This window comes from Kryptolebias marmoratus, linkage group LG14, assembly GCF_001649575.2.
Source record: "Kryptolebias marmoratus isolate JLee-2015 linkage group LG14, ASM164957v2, whole genome shotgun sequence".
Taxonomy (NCBI): domain Eukaryota; kingdom Metazoa; phylum Chordata; class Actinopteri; order Cyprinodontiformes; family Rivulidae; genus Kryptolebias; species Kryptolebias marmoratus.
The window spans coordinates 21,692,801-21,714,197 of record NC_051443.1 but is presented as its reverse complement, the minus strand read 5'-3'; the positions used below and the strand labels follow the sequence as shown (position 1 = coordinate 21,714,197).

General features: G+C 35.6%; 1 protein-coding gene across 3 annotated transcripts in view; it reads right to left on the bottom strand.

Annotated features, from left to right (window-relative positions):
- The window catches only part of cntfr (ciliary neurotrophic factor receptor), a 210,597-nt gene that overhangs the window by 164,017 nt on the left and 25,183 nt on the right, over positions 1–21,397 (bottom strand). For 2 of the 3 annotated variants that reach the window (XM_037979341.1, XM_017410707.3), the window contains one exon: positions 16,857–16,897. The exons of the other annotated variant lie outside the window; for it this stretch is intronic. In XM_037979341.1, the coding sequence (XP_037835269.1) occupies positions 16,857–16,859 (3 nt within the window). In that variant the 5' untranslated portion in view covers positions 16,860–16,897. The remainder of the gene's footprint in view (positions 1–16,856; positions 16,898–21,397) is intronic. 3 annotated transcript variants of the gene reach the window in all.

Below are 21,397 nucleotides of genomic sequence, written 5' to 3'. Positions count from 1 at the left end.
CACATATTTCTTCTTTTGTGCACCCTCTACCAAGGTAATGTAGCACCTAAACCATTGTTTGGCTGATACATCAAATGAACCACCAGATGTTGTCTTTGTCATAATGTGTTTTTAATCACCATTCTTGAAGTCAGATGCCAGCAGGCAGTTTCCAATCCGATTTGCATCGCTTGCTCTCCCTCATCTCTCCTCAACAGCTGAGAGAGCTGCAGGCATCAATCACTCTTAACTAGCTGTGTTGTCAAATAGTTCCTACACCAGTGTTTAGGTCCCAACACTGCAGACGCAATGGGTGCTTTAAAGTGCTAGAATTTTTTTTTTTTTATTTATTTATTTATTTTTTTTACATCTGCATCAATACACACATCAGGGGAGACTAAATGCATTAGCCTAAAATCCAGACAAATGTTTAGTGATATATCCTAATTTGTTGGAATCTTCACTAAATGTATTAACACAGAAATGACTTAGGTGTTATTGTGTTAGAATTCAATATTTATCGTTCCTTCCTCAAGCAGTATTTGGAAGAAAAGGAATACTGATTAGGATCACATAATCTATCAAAGCCAATGCAGTATATTGCAGTCTTATTGTAAATGAAGCAAGTGCTAACTATAAAACTTTGGAAACCATAATATGGTTTCCAAAGCATCAAGGATTTTATGTAAACTTAAATATTATTTAAGCATACATAAAATCTGTGATGCTTTGTTTTCTTAATAAAGTTATGAGTTATTAAAATTTGGTGGACATATGCATGACATATACCTATCGCTATGCTTTAATTTTCCTCTTTTTAATCTTCATACAAATAGCTTGTCCTTGATCAGTGCTGAGTGTTTGCAAGCTCTCTATTGTATTTTGCTTTCAAGGTTTCTGTTACAATAAATCACTGGTCTCTTGAATTCTTCCTTTTATCTTACAAACATTTTTATAGAACATCAAAGACATTCTGTGCTTCAGAGATTGCTTCAAGACCACTGGGGGAGTACTAGTTTCATAGAACTGCACAATTGTGCTGAGGCAAAATCCATCTTGGATATTCTTGGTATTCTGGTAGTTAAAAAAACAAAACAAAACAAAACAAAAAAAAAATCATGGGTACAAAAACATGTAGCATTTTTCAACTTCAAATGCATTTTATGAATTTTTCTTTTTGGAGTAATACTGCAGCTGGCAGTATCGAAATACTTGACATCATTTCTACAGTGTGTGCTCCACTGATTGAATAAACCCTGATGGTCGAAACTATTACATGTATGAGAGAAATCTAAAGGAAATTACACTACTGAGATCAGAGTGCAGATATCAGCAATCCCAATAGATATTAAGAAGCCTCACGCACACGGCATAAATTAACAAGCTAAAGGCGGAAACACAAAGTCACTATATTTTTCTTTTTTTTATTTAATTTTTCCTATACCCATGTTCACATCCTCCCCAACACTGAGTATATTAAAAAAAGACTACATCTTGTTGGAGGGGGGGATGCTAATTTGAAATGTAACCTAAACATGCACTTTCATTATTGATCAGTAGAGGGTGACACTTGTAGTTGTAAAAAAAAAGAAAAAAAAAGCCTAATTCCAGCTCCTCTTTCAACAATTTCCAAGGCAATATTGTGTCTTAATGATCAACATCTGGACAATAATTTTAATCATACTGAATAGTCCAGCAGATTTTAGTAAGTTCTGTCACATTATGATTGCCTTCTTTCTTGGTACATTAAGAAAGGAGGCAATCAAGATTAACAATTGATTAAACTGTCTATGCTGTTTTTACTTAAGTTCTAAAGCAATAGTCTACTTTGAATTTCATAGAAGCATAGTTATCCAAATTTGCTGTATATTTTTTAACCTCTTACTATGTCCTAATAAAATATACTCTTTCTATATTGTAATTAACAGGTGATCATCTTCTAATTGAGAAGTGGCAGTAGGTAAAGATTTAAACAGCTTTTTAAATACTCAAAAGTGTAGAAAATGTTTGTTTTAGATTTAGACAAAAAATATTAAAAATAAATAAACTTATATGCAGGTAGTGGTTTCTTTTTCAGTTAAGGAGGGTGTTAGGCAACACTAGAAGTTCCAATCATGCTTTTTAAATCTCCCAATACGAATCACTGTAACATACCCCCAATAATCTTCATTCTCTATCTATCTTAGTGTCCTTGCATCTCTGTACCACCTTCAGAGGCTGAAACATAATATTTCAAACACCTTGTTTATGCCTAGGGGTCTTCCCCTCTTTGCCTTCTCTTTCATTTCCTCCTTTTTCCTCATCATCTCTGCCACATCATATTCTGTCGGTCTGCCTTTCTGCAACTAACCTGCTGTATTCCTGTTCCTACAATTCAAAGCGGAGCTCAGTGCCTCTGCTTTCTAGCACAAAGCCACACAGATAACAAAAAGTACAAGGTACACAACAGTAAATTCCTTTCACTTTCCAACATTCTGATCCTCTGTGCCTCCCACCCTCAGCAAATCCTCAATCTTTTTTTTTCTTTCTCTTTTTTCCTCTTTTGGTTCAACACTTGTCCTTTTTTTCCTCCTCCATTGCTCCGTTTCTCCTACTGGACTTTACAAAGGTAAAATGCTGTCGGCACAACTTCAGTATAGGAGAACCGTACCACGATCAGGCACGTCAGCACCTCCATCAAACACCCGGCGCGTCAGCACTTCGACTACACGCACACCGACACACAAACACACATGCACATGTCAGCACCTTCAACAAAACACACGCAGGTCCTCATGTCATTAGGGAGGTCCACATGGCTCTCATAAAAAGCCTGTCCAGCAGGAACTGAGCAGGGGCACAGAAAAAGGAAAGGAAGGGTGGGGGTTGCAGGGGATGTGGCTGAAATAAAAGAAGAAGGGAAGAGAAAGGTGATGGAAGGATGAGAAGAGTAGATTTTGAAAGCACAGAAAGGGATGAAGTGAAGGGAATGAGAAGTATGTGGAGGAGAGGAGAGATTTGAGGATTACCAGTCACTTGAGGGTTGTGAAGTGTATGAGTGTTCACTGCATCACTTTCTCCTGTTCAGCTGTGTTTGCTTTATCCTACCCACAACTCACTTTGACATGCGACCTACCTGTCAGTGTGCTTGGTTTTTATGTTTCCCTATTTCCATCATTTTTGGTTTTATTTACAGTTTTTTCCATCTTGTCTCTACACACTTCCTTGCATTTTATTTTTACTAGCTAAATTTTCTTTTATAACTTTCACCTTGCATGCCTTTCTTTTTTTATATTTCTTTTCGTGCTTCTTTCTACATTGTTGTGACCTCCTTTTGCCCCTTATTGTTATCATATTTTCTTTCAGTCTTTCACAAATAATATTCCTTGTTTTAAAATACTCTAAATAATGGGAGACAGAAAGAATCATAAGGTAAAATAAAAATAGTCATCTGAGAGAAGGACATGATGCTGAAGAGGTGTGGAGGGAATAACAAAGAGACAGAGGAAGAAGAATGGGTTATTTTTGGCAGACACAAATAATAAACAGAGATATGGCACCAGAAACACAGCCACAAGCATGGATAGAGTGTGGTTACCAGATACAAAGATGCAGAAGGAGAGCAAGAGTGGTAACAGAAATGACTAAAGGAGAGAAAGTTGTGATATAATGAAAGATGGGGTGGTGGATCACAGGAATACAGAACTACATGAAGGTGAGATGGATGGAAATTTAAAAAAAAAAAAAAGAAGAGGGTTGAGATAAAAAAAAAAAAAGCAGAGACAGTGTGGAATAGCAACAAGAGAAAAAAGAGAGCCTGAGAAGGAGAGCAGCTATACCCAGATCAATGGATGGCCTGTCCTCTGCTGTGTCTGCATTTCCTCTGGGCTCTCACAATAAGGCCTTCTCACTACACTTGGGAATAAGAGAGAGTGTGTGTGACTGAATGGGAGAGTGGGTTTATTTGTGTCCGTATGTGCATGTGTGCGAGGGTGAGGAAACACCCTTGTAACACTTTGGTCTTTTCTTAAAATTAGAGGTCAGTGGTCGGTCTTCCAGTGGAGATTTTAATTTATTATGGGATCCCTTAGAGGTGAATCTGTTTCTTCAGTTAGCCCAATATCACTGTCAGAACAAGTGTAATTTGTATCTATTTACTGTACGTGAGTATTTTGTTTGTTTCTTCACAAAAAAAATTTCACAATTTTTTATCATTGTACTTGTTTTTAGTTTCCTTTTTTATTTTTTTGTTATATAATTTTTTTTCTTATTTATTTTATTTTATATATCTATATTCTGTTATCCTGGCTTATAATGTTACAATATGTCTATTTGTACTCTATGCTGTCTGTGTCGTGTCTTTGTTACAACATTGTTTTTATATTTTGAGATGTATTGTTGCCTCCTGACCAGGTCGTCATTGTAAATGAGAATTGGTTCTCAACTGACTTACCTGTTAAAATAAATAAAGGTTCTTAAACACAAAAACAAAACATGCTGATCATAAAATCTTGTTGCAATAGTATATCCACAATTAGAGATAGATCTTTAAAAGGTCAAATGCACAATAACTTACACTTGAGAAACCAACAAAATGTTTAAATGATATTTATACAAGATGTGAAGGAGGTTATCCAGGCTTTTGTTTTTAAGGAAGTAGGTGTTAGCACCACAGAAATACATGCTTATGGCATGAATAAATATAATATCTCTACATTGTGACTGACACAAAAAAACAAACAAACAAACAAACAGGCAAGTTCGTAGTCCAGCCTTCTACAATTTTGGTATGGCTTGTTTTTGAAGATATTTTATTTTTTGAGAAACAAAAGGCTTTTTTTTTCCCTACAAGTAGAAAGATCACTACAACAGAAGGTCTTAAACATGCTTTTGACCTGAACAAGGGTATCAGCTCACAAGGGTGTGTGCTAGAGAAAGAGAGATGGGGTGAGACAGTGTGTGACGAGGTGTGTGCGTCCTCCAGCAGCCATGATGCATTAGTGTAACCTGATGCCTCTCCTCCCTTGTGAGCCCTAACCTTGAGACAGACAGAGAGCGATGCAGGTTGCAAAGACATATTCTGTTATAAATGAAGCTGTTGGTCTTCAGCATTGAAGATATCTAATATTAGACAGCCTGATTTCTACATGTAATAACAACACAATAGCACTTTAGCTTTGGAGCAATTTTTACTTATTTACTTTTTTATTAGGTTTCTAACAGGTTGAGTTGGGTTTAAAACTCAACCTGTTCAATTAAATCCCAGATCCCAGTTAAAGATGTCTGGGAACTTATTTCTTGCATTTCTTTCTTTTTATCTCTCATGGATACATTATTCACTTTAGTCAGTTGTCATTTTAAACCAAACAGTGTTTGTTTGTTTTCAGAATTTGGATGGCAAGATGAGTGAAATAAAAATCACCAGTGGGTATTAGCAAATATCAACAACAACTGAATTAAGACAATTGTTGTATGTTTAAAATATGTTTTTTTTAGTTGTTTGCAGTACTGAGACAAACAAATTAGCATAAGATCATTATATAGTTTTTGTAATAAATCATAAAAAGCTAATTTCACTGTCTTATTCCAAACCAAAAAAGAAGTTTTACAAAGGAGGAGACACTTCATTACATCTTTTTTGTTTCACTTTGAAAAACTGTGTTATGCCTTAAGTCATTTCTTTCATTAAGAAACCTGGGTCATTATTGGCCCAAGTAAAATGAAACTCACAGATCAAATTCCTCATCTTGAACACATTTAATAATAATAGGGTATCATTCCACATTTTATTCTCTTACATTAAATAATACTGTTCTCAGGGCCCATTAGAACATTTAATCATCACCCAGTGAAATATACTGTGGAAAGATAATTACAGTCAATGACTTTCACAGATAATTCACAGATAAGATCATTTCTTTTTTTTTTCTTTCTTTTAACTTTACTTTCAGCAATTTTCTCTGCAGCTGTCAGGCTCAAAACCCAATGATATCTGTCTAGATTTTTTTTAAAGGCAGCTACTGAAACAAATGTGTCAGAAAAAGAAAGAGGAAGATAAAAAGAGGTCAAATAGTAATCTTGGACAAAAAAAGACAAAGAGTATAAAAATAGACAAGTAGAAGGGAGAACAATAAATCATTGATAGAGATATGCGGGGCGAGGTCAGAGTTTAAATATTCATTATAGGTGTCGAGTCAAAGCTTTTAGCTCTTGTGGGAAACAGTTTCACTTTTTCCTCCTCATCTGATGTTTATGTTCACTGAATTATGCATAAAAATGAATGTTATAAATACTTGTTGTGATTTGTCTTTGTTTCTGAGAGGAGGTGCTTTTAGGTGAGAGTGGCACTGTCGGAGTTAATCCCTGTAGAGCTAACCTGAGTTTACAAGGCATTTTGAGATACAGTGGTGAAAATAAAAACCCCTTCAGCAGACATCCAAAAAACTAACAATAAAGAATTGAGGTAAAGTTTGACATTTTCATCTCAGACCACAATGCACTTTAATAATGACTGAATGGCTTTTTTTTTCTATTATAGGGTAATTCCAAGATAAGAGTTAAAAAATTCATGCCTTTTTCCTTGCAGATAATCATGAAGATATTCTTTAGTTAAACCACAAAGTTATTCAGGAATTATATTTCCTAATTTTGATATGAAACATATTTGATAGAAAGCAAATATTTGATTTTTTCTATTTGAACATTTGTTGCTCAGTAGTGTTTTAACAAAATAACTAAATAAGATTCAACATCAAGACAAATGAGCCATAGTTAGCAACACAACTTTTTTGTTTTTTTGTTTTGAAATTGTGGACAGTAGAAGGCATTGACATTTAATGGTTTACTTTAGTTTATATAAATATGCTCTTTAAAACCACAGTAAAATAAATAGGTATTCCATGCTGCAAAATGGAGGGAAATAAATTATATTTGGGGGTTTTCTACCAAAAGAAAAGAGAACTTTGGGAATAAAATAGGATTAGGTGCTCCTTTGGTTGTCTAATTTTCACCTGTTGCAACTTGTATCACAACAATTCCCACTTCTCTCACAATCTCTTCAACTGCATTATTCTTTTTCTCCTTGTTTTTCCATTACCCGGTTCCTGTATCACTCCCCACATCCATCCATTTTCTCATCTCCATCCAACTTGTTATATTAGTTTTCTGCTCTTCATCCATCTCTCCACATTTTTTTCTCCTCAGCCTCTTCCTTCCCTACGTCTTCCCTCCCTTCCTCTTTTTTTTCCTCACTTTGTCTCCCTTCCCACTCTCTGCTGGGTGTCCTGTTCCCTCTCTCTCTGGGACTGGCAGACCTCCTGACGGCTTGGTATTGATCCTCCTTTCTCCTCACTGGCTTTCTCTCTCTCTTGTTCTCTGTCTTTCTGCTTCACACACAAATACACACATACATTAGGGTGACAAGATAAAAGGGTCTGTTATGCCCCAAGGCAAAGCCAGCTAAACAAGAGACCAGAGGCTCTCAGTTTCTAGTGTACATATCAAGAACAGAAACACTTAACAAACCCAAGGCTACAGACACACAGCCGTATCTTTGACAAGAGCCGTCCAAATTACCAGTTGGTTTATTTACAAGCATATTTTTATCTGCAAGTCAAGCTCTGCATGGAATGACATGAATCTTGTAGAATTGAGGCGTTTGAAACATTCTTTTGCTGTTGCTTCAGAAAGCTGAAGGCAACCAGCACGCTGTCTTTTCTGTGAAAGAAATTTTCTGGATAATAATGCTTTTTATAAGCTTCGCCTTGGGTGGGAATACTTGACAAACTGCAAGCTCCTTGTTCTTCTGCAAAAAACTGTTCACCCAAAAATGTCCTGCATAATGTGGCCAGATTTCAGTCCATAGTCAGAAAAGGCAAAGTTGAGTTTGGGGCTTTTGACTGATTATTAACTTCTTTTTTTTCTCACTTTTTCATTTGTTCGCAAGTTTTAAAACACTATCAGTCACTTAAGTTTTACCATGTTGAAACAACTATCACAGTTTAGTATATGTGTCCCTTTTTGTTTAGGTAATTGCATCATTAGGAACACACAATATATTTCTAATAATTCTAAGGTAAAGCATCAACATTAATTAAGGTGGGCAAGGTGTCTCCACCTTCTCCCACTTTTCAGAACTGAAGCCAAACCTCCCATTTTTGTGAGAGCTGCCACCTTTTTATTTTTGGAGCCAGATACTGTGCACTAGGAAAAAAAAAAAGGATGTACCATCGATGCAAAAGTCCCGCCTGCACACATTCCCAACTCGCTAATAGACTGTCACACTTTCAATCACAGTGTAACATGACACTTTTTTAATCCTCAAATGACTCATTGAAATGAAATGTATGGGAAATATGCATATTTGATCACACAGCAGCAAGGTAAGAATTACATAAAACAACAAAAATCAATTACTGACAAACCTATATGAAGTGTATTTTAAATTTACAGTCAGGCAAAAGTCCCATTATTTTACATTGAGGTGGGGGATCTAAGAAACTGCTGCTAGCCACCAGGGAGCAGTGTTCATGGTGGCTTCAACTTCCAGTTTCTGCTCCTCTCTATAGTATATCTTGATGGCTCAAGGCTTTTTTATCAGCTGTAAACTGATCATATTGCCTTACATGTGTTGTATTGCTTAAAATCATTATTAACTTTTGTATAAATATAGTAAATAAATACATACATAAATAAGATTATGTACTAAATTCTGTATTGTATTTAAAGCTGAGCTCATACCATGTCACCACTAATATATTTCTCTGCCTTAATCCAGGCACCAGACTATGCCTAGTCGCTTGTACAGTTGTACCAATATCCACTATTTTTTTTTTTTTTTTTCAGAATTTATAAATTTCTCTTTTCATTTTCTTTGTGGGAACACAAACTGGAATGTCCTTCACATGAGGTGCACAACAAATAAATATGTAAATTACCATTTGAGTATTTCCTGTCTCACTTGCTTCCTTCTCAGAAAAGTGTCCTTTATTTTTGCCTTGACCCTAGATCTAGTAACTTTTACTGTGTTTCATGTAAATATACATATATTATATATTGTTCTATGCACTTAGCAAGAACTTTAAATTGACATATATATGAATCAAAAGTATTGTTTTTGTCTGCAACATGTTTTGTTTCAGTGTTTAAAGAAACCTATGTATTGCACAGTTATGCTTATGGATTGTGCAGTTATGTTTATTGATAGATAATTTGTTGGTGTGATTAGATCTGGTTGGAAAATAATATTTCTTAATGTGTGGCAAAGACTGACTGTTTTACTTCAAGCCAGGGAATTTTCTAAACATAGCCAGAAGGTGTTGGTGCCTTATGCTAAATAAACATGAGGGATGAAAATGTATGGTCATTAAAACTAAATAGGTAATTGTATAATAAACAAAAAAGTGTAAAAAAAAAAAAAAAAGCTCAGACACATGTCAGATTCTAATTCCTACAATTGATTCAATGTTTTTGAAAATTTCTACAGATAATTCACTGATTTAGTATTTTGTTTTACTTTTTCATTCCTATATAAAAAAATAGAGTAAACATTTCTCTCAATGGATTTAATCAAAAACAAATTCTGTATTCATGTTTTAGTGCAACTTTTTTTTTTTCCTAAAATTAATTTGCAACCTTGTTGCAGTGTCCAGCTGGCATGTTGAGGATTTAGACCATGAAAGCATCATTTAGTAGTTCAACAGAATACAAGTTAAATGGGATTACAACTCTAACCCCTTACCACGGTGATGTTTGAATTCAATGCCTCCAAAGTTAACAAGAGCCTGTCAGGAATCGATACCTGGCATGAAAAACGATGTGACTTTTTGCTCCCGTGGCTGCATCAATCATGCTATTACCATTAGCTCATCTCTCGGCACCAACTTGGAGTCATCTCTCCTGCCACTCCCAGGCTCTATACTCCTGCTATATTATAGTTTTCCCTCTATTCCTCCTCCACCTTTCTTTTTTTCAGTTTTATTTTTCTCTCTCCCTCCCTGCCAGCTCAGCGGATGCCCCTTGTCACAGCTCCTATTTCAGCCTTCTGAAGTTTCCTAATTGATCGCAATTAGAGCTGCTACAGAGCAAAGAGATGAAGAGGAGGGGGAAGGGTGGGCACAGAAATGGAGATGTGGACTAAAAATGAGCATGCATATGCATATGTGTGTTTAAAATGACTTACCCAAAAAAGGAAAATATGAATGGTTCTGTTTTACATTGAAAGATTTTTCTGTTGAATGTTTTTTTTTCTTCTTTTTCTTTCTTTTTTTAAACCAGGAACAAAAACTGCACATTAGTCATTAGCTAGAAGTCCTTCATATACGCAACTGCTATATAATTTAATATGCTATGTTTTATGTTTTGTCTTAGAAAAAGAAATACATCATAAAGCAGGGCGATTTGCAAAATAGGATGCAAAGCAATATGGTGCTAGCAAGAATATAAAATAAAAAAGCTAGCACCAATAAGATAAAAAAAATGATAAAACCTAATTAGAGACAAACATAGATGGTTAGGCCAGCCATTTATTATTATTTTTTGTGGTTTTGTTTTGCTTTGTTTTGTTTTGGTTTTTATTCATGTTGGCACAATGCTGTCAAGCAAATGTGATGGAAATAACCAAATGTTATGACTAACAATCCACATATTTCACCCTGTAGAACAACTTCTGTAAAGTTTTGAGTTTTTCTGTTTTATTCCTCTTTAAAAAAACTGAATTTGGATTCTAGTGTTCCACATTTCCTAATGCTTTTAAGTTAAATCAGCATCAAATTAAGAAACTACTGTGCTTAGCCTTTTTCCATTAAACTGATTTTAGTTTGATTTAGACCAGGTGGCAGGAGGTATTTTTGAGTTGTTAGAGTGTTATCTGCAAAAGAGAGCAGTAACCTTGCTCTCAAAAACAAAAACACATGGAAGCATGAAGATCATTTGTGGCAAATAAACCATGCTAACTGTTCAAAGTGGGACCACGTAGATGTTTCCTTTTTATTGTAAAATTTTAAACTCTACAAATGTCCTACCATTTAAAGCAAATAGTGGCTTTATGAACCATAAATTGCCATCTTTGCATAAAACAGCTGTACCAAATGGGTTCATCCCTTACAGAAAAAAACTAGATGAACTTTACATGTAAAAATCACATTTTTGCAAGTGAAAACCTGTTAAATTAGCGTGCAGCATTTGTGAAACACGTTTTGCACATATTTTCCATGTATGTTTGTAAAAAAAATCTGTGGAAATTCAAATGTTTTCACTTGTAAAAATCAAGTTTTGTACGTCTGTGATTGGGGAACATTTTTTGCTATTATGTGACTACATGTGATAACAAGTTATCACATGTAGTCACATGATTCTTAGTATGTGATGACACATAAAAAAAAAACAATATATTCATGTTGATTTTTAAGTATGTAATACAGTCCATTTTGCAATGCAATGCTTCCCACAAACCACTGACTGAGAGGCATTGTGGTTGGTCTTCAGTATAAATAAGCATGTAATGAAAAAGTGATGTGGTACAAAATTTCAAAGTATGTTTTATTTGTGTGTTTAATGTTTTGTTTGTTTGTTTGTTTTTCTTTGTTTTTTTGTACCTAAAATAATTATAAACCTTTGAGGTTTATGTAGTTCTTCATGGCCAAACAATTTGCTTTTTTGGTGTTCCAATTTTTTGCATCTGTTGGCTTGGCTCATCCACCACAAATCCTTCATGCTTCTCCAAACTGTGAGCCTGCTGACCACTGTAGACCATAGATAAGTAGTTCACACAACCCCATCTTTAAACAAATCAAAAAAATCTCTTTAGCACACATTAGAAGCCACTGTGAAGGCAAAATTTATTATCTAATTAGATATTTGGCTGATAGTTAGGGTTAAAATCAGGATTATGAGCCTTTATCAGGACATCCCAGTTTAGAACTCTGTGGTACTTAGGATTCACGTTATTTCAGTAGTTGTGATGATGGCGAAAGAGTGAGAACTCAAAAGTAGAGTCATGGTGAAAATTGTGGAAAGAGAGAAAAAAAAACTGATACGAATAAGTTTGGAAAAAAGTAAAAGGCAGACTGTAATATTAAAAAAAAGGAAGAAAAAAATGAGACAGCCAGGTGAAAGACTTAGAAAGAGCCAAGGATTTGTAATAGACAGATAGAGAGGCAGAATGACAAAGAGGAAGAATAACAATAGTGCCAAAGCCTTTTCCATCCTCCTTGCAAACGTTGCTGATCCCCCTTTTTTTCTCATTTAAATTCCTCTCTATTGTCATTTCAATCCAGGCCTAACCCCCACCGCCTGACAAATACACATTCACACAATTGCTTGCTAACACTCGTGGACATTAGAGCGCACATGTATTGACCTCCAACAGCAAGCAGGACAATCCCAGGGCGCAGAGCTCACACATCTTCGATAATCCTTATCAGTGAGCACACGCTGACAGTGTCTGCTGGAAAGAGAGGCTCAAGTTTCACTAGACTGCAGATGTCTGAGACCCTACCCATGCAAATATAGGCAAGGAATAGCAAGCAGCTTGTCACCAAACATTCACGGTCTTGTCATCTGCACAATGGCATGCTGACTGGCACAATGCTCAGCTGTGCCTTGTCAACATGTATTGTTGACATAGCTAACTTCAGTCTATTCCTTTTTTATACAGTCCACAGGCTTGTCAGCAGACGTGCTGATCTTGGTAATAGTCGCCTGAAACATACTCAGAGGTGTGGAACAGCACCAAGGAGGCTTGAGAAGAATTTCTTGTCAGCATGGTTGGAACATTGTTGATTATTATAAACCCTGGGCTCACCATTAGCCTGTCAGCACCTTTAGGTCAAGAACGGTAAGTGACATTGATCTAAATATTGCCGTGTCAAATTGCAAAGGACATTGAACTGTATCAGTAAACATATAAAGTGCTATTCCTTGTTTTATTGCTTCAAAGTCAACCAATGCTCAGTCAGAAATAGCAAGCTAGACTATAAAGTAACTTTTATGTCATGTGACTATTTTAAAAGTGGATGTCATGATTTGAGTTTATCTGTGTTATTTTTCTGTATTTTATGTTGTCATTCATGTTTTCTGTTTTTCTTGTCTTTGTGATTCTGTTTTATGTGTCAGTCTTTCTCATGTGTTCTTTGTGCTGAATACTCACCTGCCATCAGCTCACTATTCCCCGGTCTGACTGCCACACCCACATCACCTGTTCTTCGTCATGTCCCAGCTGCAACCAATTTCCCTCTCACCCTCAGTCTCTTTAAACTGGTCTCTGTTCATTCATGACCCGCTGGTTCATTCCTTTCCGTCCGCTCAGATGTTCATGCCCTTGTGTTTTTTTTTTTGTTCTCGCCGCAGTCAAGCTCCATGTTTTTTTGCTCGTCTTGTTTCATGTAAGTTATTGTAATCCGTGTATTTCTCTTTCTGTGTTGTTGTTGCTACGTCAGCCTTTTGTTTTCTTTTGTTAATAAATTAGTTTCCTTTTCATATCATGATGAGTCTGCGTATTAGGTTCACCATGCATAAACCTAACAGTGGGGAGGAAATCAAGTTAGATATTATTTTTGCAAGATACATATTTCGTGAACTGTGATGTAATTTGCTTGCATATGCTTTATGTGTACTTAGTATATATCACCTTATATTCTCTCTCAATAAAGGGTCAAACAAAATGTCTAATGGTGTCTCCTTGTGTTCAATGTTAACCGATTAACTATATTAAGGGTTAAAGTGGGAAAAATGAAAGAATAGCGGTTATCCTCAAGAAAAAGGAAATACTTCCTGCAGCTTGAGATAATAAGTGAACTTGGAGGCATTATCAGGTCATTTTAAATCTATTTGGGCAGATAAGGCGTTTCAAAGTCACACACACACATACACTGTTGTGCACACATTCTCACACTTTTTGGAAAACAGTGGAAGTGAGAGTGACTAATGGACATACACGCAGACATGCAAAACAAACAAAAGGAAAATCTGACATGCCATAATTGCAACACCTAAAAGTCATTTTCAGTCATTTTTTATGCCAAATGCACTTGTAAAGAATCAGGAAGTGTAGCAGACAAATCAATGCCAATATAATCTAAAAAACAAGGGGGGTGAATTTGTACACCGTGAACACAAAAGACACAAACTGAAACTAAATGTGTGTGAGTGTATGAGGAGGCTAGATGCATATTTAAAGGTGATTCTTGCAACCCAGAGGGACACACAGTACTGCTGACCCCCTCTCCTCAAACACCTCATCACCACAGACACACTCATAAGCAGAGGATTCGAGCACTCGCACAAGCATAAAAGTCTTTGCATGAATGCATGTCAATGGAAGCATTTGAAGTGGTCAAAAACAAAGGGAAACTAACCTAAGAGGGAGGGTTAGATCTCTGTGGGCCGTCTCACATGTACACCAATTCATTCTCTGAACGCTGAGTGAATAATTATGAGGTTAAATCTGTGTAGTTCTTTTAGTTATTCACTTTGATCTCCACCAGTCCTTAAAAAAGGAAGCATAAGGTGTCAGCACACTACTGCTGAACTCCTTACAACTGGGACCAGTTTAAACATGACCCAATTAAATTCATCTGTTTTCATACACAGATTGTTTGCAGCTTTCTGACTGCACCTGAAATCCTTAGACAAAAACAGGGAATGTACTTTTATGCGGCATAAAATATGTACATTTACAGTATCAGTCAAAAACCTAGGCCAATAATCACTAAAGTCAGTTTTTTGAAAGTTTTACAAAGTGTCAGAGGATCAAAAGTTTTGAGTAGAAGTTGAATTGGATGAGACAGACATGTAGATATACCTCCAAATTTTAACATTTATCAATTTAGCCAAAGAATTAGGTTTCACTGAACTTTATAAAGTTTTACTTAACAATTCTCTATTATTTAAAAGAAGAAAAAAAAGAATGTACTTGACCTTTACATTAATATGATACCATTTTTGTTGTTGTTCCTCAAAATAGGAATGTTGGGAATATGTGTTGTCTTCAAGTCCAGAAAAACAATAAAAATAAGTCACAAAAAAACACTACTGCTGTCAATGCTGCTTGATTCAGTCAGTTATATTGACCTGTCCATAATAGATTAGTAGAATGAAAAAACTAATGAAAAAAATGTCAAACCCTGCTCAAACATACATGGAATTACCTTTAAAAATGGATGAATAAATATGTGGACCTTTCTTAATACATCCTCCAAAAATCCAATAAAACTTTGCTTCAGGCACAATAAAATAGGAAAAGCAAAAGACCTTCATATCTGATGAAAAAAAGAGAGAGTGAGAGACTGAGGTTTGACTTTTTAAATCTCCAATTCCATTAACACCTTTACCTGCTACCTGTAGCAGACCAGCAGACCTTTTGCAGTCTCTTGAGCCTACTTATATATATATATATATATATATATATATATATATATATATATATATATATATACTGTGTCTGTTGTTTTTGTGCCTCAACTTTTTTGTTTGTTTTGAATGTGCATCATGACATATGCCAGGTTGTAAGGCGAACATCCCCAAAGGAGAGAATACATTTTTAAACTTGAACTCAATTATGACAATAGTGAAAAGAGAATGGCAGCGTAATTGCATTGCATTACACCTGTTTTTCAGCAGTAGCCTAAAGCTTCTGCAGTCTTGCGTTTTAATCCTTTCGACTTGCACCGGGGAAATCTGACTGTGGAAAGCAAATGAGCGATGTCCCCCCGCCCTCTATCATCAGCTGAAGTCAAGCTGCCCAAAAGCGAGGCCCTTAACCCCCAGTTTCTCTTTGGTTGCAGTCAAGTGAAAAACAATTTGCATTTGATAATTTTTTATGCAAATATCATCTGTCATTTCTGTATAAATCTATCAAAAAATGACTGCAGGCACTTCTTTGTAATTTAAAATAAGTGTTAATAAATGTTAGCTTCAGGTGAGTGAATAAAACCTTGTACATATACTGTTCAAAATAGTGTGTCAAGAATGGACTTCCCTGTATGTAACCTTATAGTTCTGAACTGCCTGAATGCTTCGCGGTGGCCTGCATGGAATCTGGATATCTGTCTACGTGTGTGTCCGTGCCGTCTGCATATTTTGTGTGTGTGTGTGAGAGAGTGTATGTGTGTGTGTTTGCATGCCAGTGACTGCCTGGGTGATGGTGTGTAATGTCTGCATTCCGACTTTTTCCATATCTGACCGTTGACATGTGTGTGTCGCTGGCATTTCTGGACGGAGGAACTCTATACACCTCCACAGAGTTCTTTCAATGCCCACTGCTTTTTACACACACAAACATACATCACACATCCTTCTGCTGACATGCACATGTCACCACGGCAACCAGAAACAGCCAAAGACAGAAGCAGAGACCACCACACTAGCAGGCCAGAGGCTGTAGACATGGGTTTTTTTGGGGAGCATTGTGAATGTGAAATCTCAGCATTTAAAATTTTCATTATTTTTTCTGATATCAAAGACGGAATCTAATCTGTTTTAGTAAGCCTGAGACAGAGAGGGACTCCAACTTTCTTATCATATTCAGGCTCTCTTTTTCTAACATGTGCCAAACAGATTCACAATATTTCTCTGGTTCTTCACACATGTGGCTCATGTTGTTGATTTGAGCTTGAGTGATCACTGCAGAAACCATCCTCTTCAAAGTGGTGCAAGAAAAGGCTTATGTTATGGTAAGACAAATTTTTAAAATCGCACAGCAACACTGATGATTTGATGAGCCAGAAAGAAGAGTAAGAGATAAAGAGAATAGTTTGTTTATAGGCTAAACTAAATGAGTTTCAAAGACTGAGCCAGAAAATTTTGGAAAAAAAAAGTCAAAAAATGATATATCAGGGGAGAAAAAGAGGAAGTATTTTAAATATATCTAAAGGAAATTTAAAGACAAGAACTGAACTTACCATAAAGTGGGGGAAATGCAAACTTTGTCCTCCTCTTCACCCTGTCAAATGCAACACAGATTTTAACACATTCATAAAAATACACTGGAATAAAAATTAAACACAACCAAAATTGTAAGAAATCATTTTTTTTTTATTTGTTTTTTTTTTTTTTTTTTAAATGGTATTTAGGTGTACCAAAGTCTTATCCTGACACTGTCTGATATATTAGTCACAACAATTAAAAGGTCAGTTTAGATCTTTCGAAGTGCAGTTTGGTAGAACCATTATGGACAATTATGATCCTACTTGGTGTAGATAGCTAAAACTGAGAAATACTATTTTACTTTGACTGGACTGACAGGTCGGTCTAACCAGAGCCAAAACCAAAGTGGATAGCTGCCATCTGAAAACAACTTCAATCTCAAGAGAATGGAATTCTTGTTGGAAACGTCCTAGGCGGCATTAGACATGCTACAGCTAGCTACTGCTGTTATTTGCTCTTGCAAATGTATGCATATATATTTAGTCACCTTTCTCCAATCTCATCACGTGCCCATATAGTCTGTAAGCCTCCATTTCTCTTCAGTGAATCATTGTTGCACTTCTTGATTTTCTCTTGTGGTCTTTCTTTAAGTTAATGCAGTTTTTTTATTATTCTGCTTCCAGGTCAGTCTTTTTTGTTTCTTTAATAATGTTTTTTAAATAAAGTTATTTCTTTAAGCTCCTTGTGCCTGTCTGTATTTCCTAGGTCTTACCGCCACTCACCCTTACAAAACCACTAAGAATATTTGATATTGAAGTTGTTTTAAGATGACAGAAATCAAATTTATCTTGGCCCTGTATAGACTAGTCATTAGCTCGTCAATGCTGTCAAAATTTAACTAAATCTCCAAATTCATGTCTTTCAAAGAGCTGTCTATAGCAAGTAAAATACTAAGTTTTCATAACCTTCATGTAATATTCATTTATATACTTAGTTTTTTTTCTTCTTTTTTTAAAATCTTTTAGTGGTACTGAAAAAAAAGTTAAACTTTTCAAAAAGTGAAAAGCTATATGTATTCTTGCTCTAGGCTTGCTAAAGCAGTCTTATCTACTCTATGCATTCGCTTTTTGCCATCGCTCTTTCTTTCCATCTGGTTTCCATTCGCTCCACCTGCCCATCAGTCTGCAGCCAAGGACAGGTGAACCTATTACACGCTTCTCACACTGCTTGCTAGACACACTCACTTGCACACACACACACACACACACATTTACTTCATGGCAATTCAACTTGTCATGCACATCAGCCAAATCTGCTGCTCTGTAAAATGGCTGTTAGTGAAGCCACATCATGTTCCTGATGAAGTGGCTCAGTGTCCAGTGTACAAAAAGACTCTCTTTTAGAAAATCCTGCTAAGTAAAAGTAACACTGAAACAAAGACGTAAAATGTATTATATTTTTTCCCTGTATCTAATAGCTTTGGAAAATAAAATAATTAAACTTGTTGAAATGTTGTGTAACTGTTTTAGGTAAAAATTAAATGCCTGGAATTCTTTGTAGTAACGCAAAACTGCTCAGTTTTAAAATGAGATCATCTTATTTTACAAATTGACAGTTATAGTTGTTTTAGTCAAACCTTTTAAGTGACATTGTTCATGTAACAATGTAACATCTCACAAGATGTGTCAACACTCAGAAAATGTGTTGAGGATTATTCTCAGCTACTACCACACCACAATTAAGTGAACACATGTTGAACTGGCTGAGATATTTTCAACGTTATTCTTGTTAAGTTCTATTAACTGTGGTGGCCATCCTGAATTGGAGTGATTCCAAAAGTTAATCATGTATAGATGTACATCCAAATATTAGTTTTTAGGAGTTTCACTGGAATCGTTCAAGTGGTTCATGAGATATTTTGCTAACAGACAGACAGTTTGCATGCAAACAGGTAATGTCAAAGTTGTATTTTATATTCTTATACTTCTTTTTAATACATTTTGCTTTTCAAATTGTATACTTTAACTTTATTTTTACAAAGAGTTAAAGCAGCTCCTCTTGTTTTATCAATATGTCTCAGTGTCTGAAAGCCTCTTTATTTGTTTTCAGAAACCTTGTCCCTGAGCAAGACTGCCTGTCTGGATGGTAGACAGAATAAATAAATAAATAAATAAATAAAGGAGCAGGGAATTTGCTGATTCTGCTGTGTTGCAACATTGCAGAATGTGCTATCATGTGGAACATCACCTTTTGGACAACTACACACTTTCTGCACAGCATTTTATTTGCTCTTCCTCTACCTGCCTTTTACCTTATCTTGGTCTCCCTTGCTCTCATTGTCTCTTGCCCCAATATGAGTTTCCATACACACCCAAACACTTTGTTTGTGTGTGTGCAGTGTTAATGCTCTTCCAGACATTGACACCAGCTGTACTTTTCCAGTTCAGCAGCTCTTGAACTCTCAAGCCAACACATTAGGCTTCACACCAGCTGAGAACACACAAATAATAACAGTGCTGAATAAATAAAAAATGCAACAAAATAAACTAAAACTAAGAATCTCAGCAAAAACAAATCCCAAAGGCCTCTTGGCAACTCCAGACAGGGAGCTTGTTTTAGCAGGCTAGGCTGAAACCATTTGAGTGAATCTTGACTGTGCAAGCAAAGAAAAAATTATATATATATATATATATTGCTACATATAAAATAGCCACTACAAACAGGGGCATTAAAATAGATAGAACAGAGTGTGAAGAGTGAGAGACGACTGTCAGAGATAATTACACACTCAGCATGTGTCTTTTCAACACCCTGATAACAGATCAGTTTTACAGAAACACATATCAAAACTCCTTAGCTCTTAGGTTTCAGTCATAACACAGTGGCATTTCAGTGTGAGAAGATATTTAATTTATTGAGAAAAACTGAGTAAACATAATAATAATAATAATAATAATAAACTGCTGTACAGTATGATTCATTGAATATGCAAAGTGAAAAAAAGGCCAAGAAATTGGACATCAAGTTTCAGTTTCAACATCAGCCATGGCTGCTTGCCTTGTCTCCAGGTCAGACATACCTACATATTTTACTTTACAAGGACATGGTTCAGCCACCAGAAAATAAGATTTTTTGTATTACATGACTGATGCTGATAATTATGGATTTCTAACTTACACAAAACTCTATAAAGGCATTGTGTGCCTTTTCATAATAGATGCTGCTGTTTGCACACAAGACTATGCTAAAAAACATTTACATGTTCAAGAATAAATGCCATTTTAAAAACAGAACCATCTCCTTTACCACAGTACAAATTAAGATATAAAATTCTAAGGTTACTCTTGCAGACAGAGCTACAATTTTAAATCAATGGGCAGAAAGATGTCCTCAAAGCAACTGAGCTGTGCATTGTAGAAAATCCAATATGAAATCAACCAGCAGTCCACTCATTCTCCCCTTCCATTCTGCTTCAAAAGTAAGGACTATTATTAGAAACCAGAAGGAGGATGAAGGTTTAAAAATAAGACATGGCTGGACACACAATTTAACTGTAAGCATAGTAAAAGCTAAATCTACTAAAAAGGGCTATCATTTTTTTGCAAAAAACACACTAAGCTAAATAATACAAATGTCTTTTTTTCCCACTAATAAAGCAGCTCATTCCTTAAATAAATCAAAAATAGTTTAATTTGTTTATCTGCATTGTTTTTGTTTTATCAAAAATGGTACAAAGAAAGCACAAAAACAATAGTAATTCCTAATGAGACCCATACATTTCCAAAATGAACAGCGTCTAGCAAGAGTCAGGTGTGGAGATAAAAATAGCAGTGGTGGGAATCTATTGCCTTTGTTTAGTAAACTATACACACACACACATTTGGAACAGCAAGGTTTCTTTGTGAACTAGGTGTTGTGTTTAAGTCTTCAGTGTTGAGGAAGGGGTTAGAGTTACATAGGAAAGCAGAAATCAATGCAACAAAAAATATAAAACAATGGTTTTGGAGACCATCTACTAATTGCAATATCCAGCTATATATATTTTTTTGTCAAAACTATTGTCTGTAGTGTCTGTAAAGTGATATACTTATACAATTTATGTCACCCGTTGGTATCATTTCAGCAGAAAAGTTAGGAAGATGTGTTTAGTATAGATTTAGAGAATTTTTGTCCCAGAGCTACACTGATGAATTTCCATAAGCAACATGTTGAGTTATTTAGAACCACTGTTTGTCAGCCTTAGAGTATAACTTGTGTTAATTAGAATAAGCCTGTGGCAAATAGTAGACTTTTCTGCCATTGAAGGGAGGCAAACTTTGTTATTTATCAATAATTTGTGGAGAAGTTAATGATGCTGAAAGTGACAATCTGACCAATGTTCCAACTTCACTGATGCCAAGTAATGATCTATCCTTTTTTCCCCAACAGACTGATGTGCATTAGCAAACCAGTGCATACAGTTTGCTAAACTGAGAGAACATATTTTATCAACCCTTATTTGTATTTCCACACCTGGCACTTAGTGGACTCCATAAAATGGAACAGCTGTGTACACAGAAATAGTATTAAGGCAGCG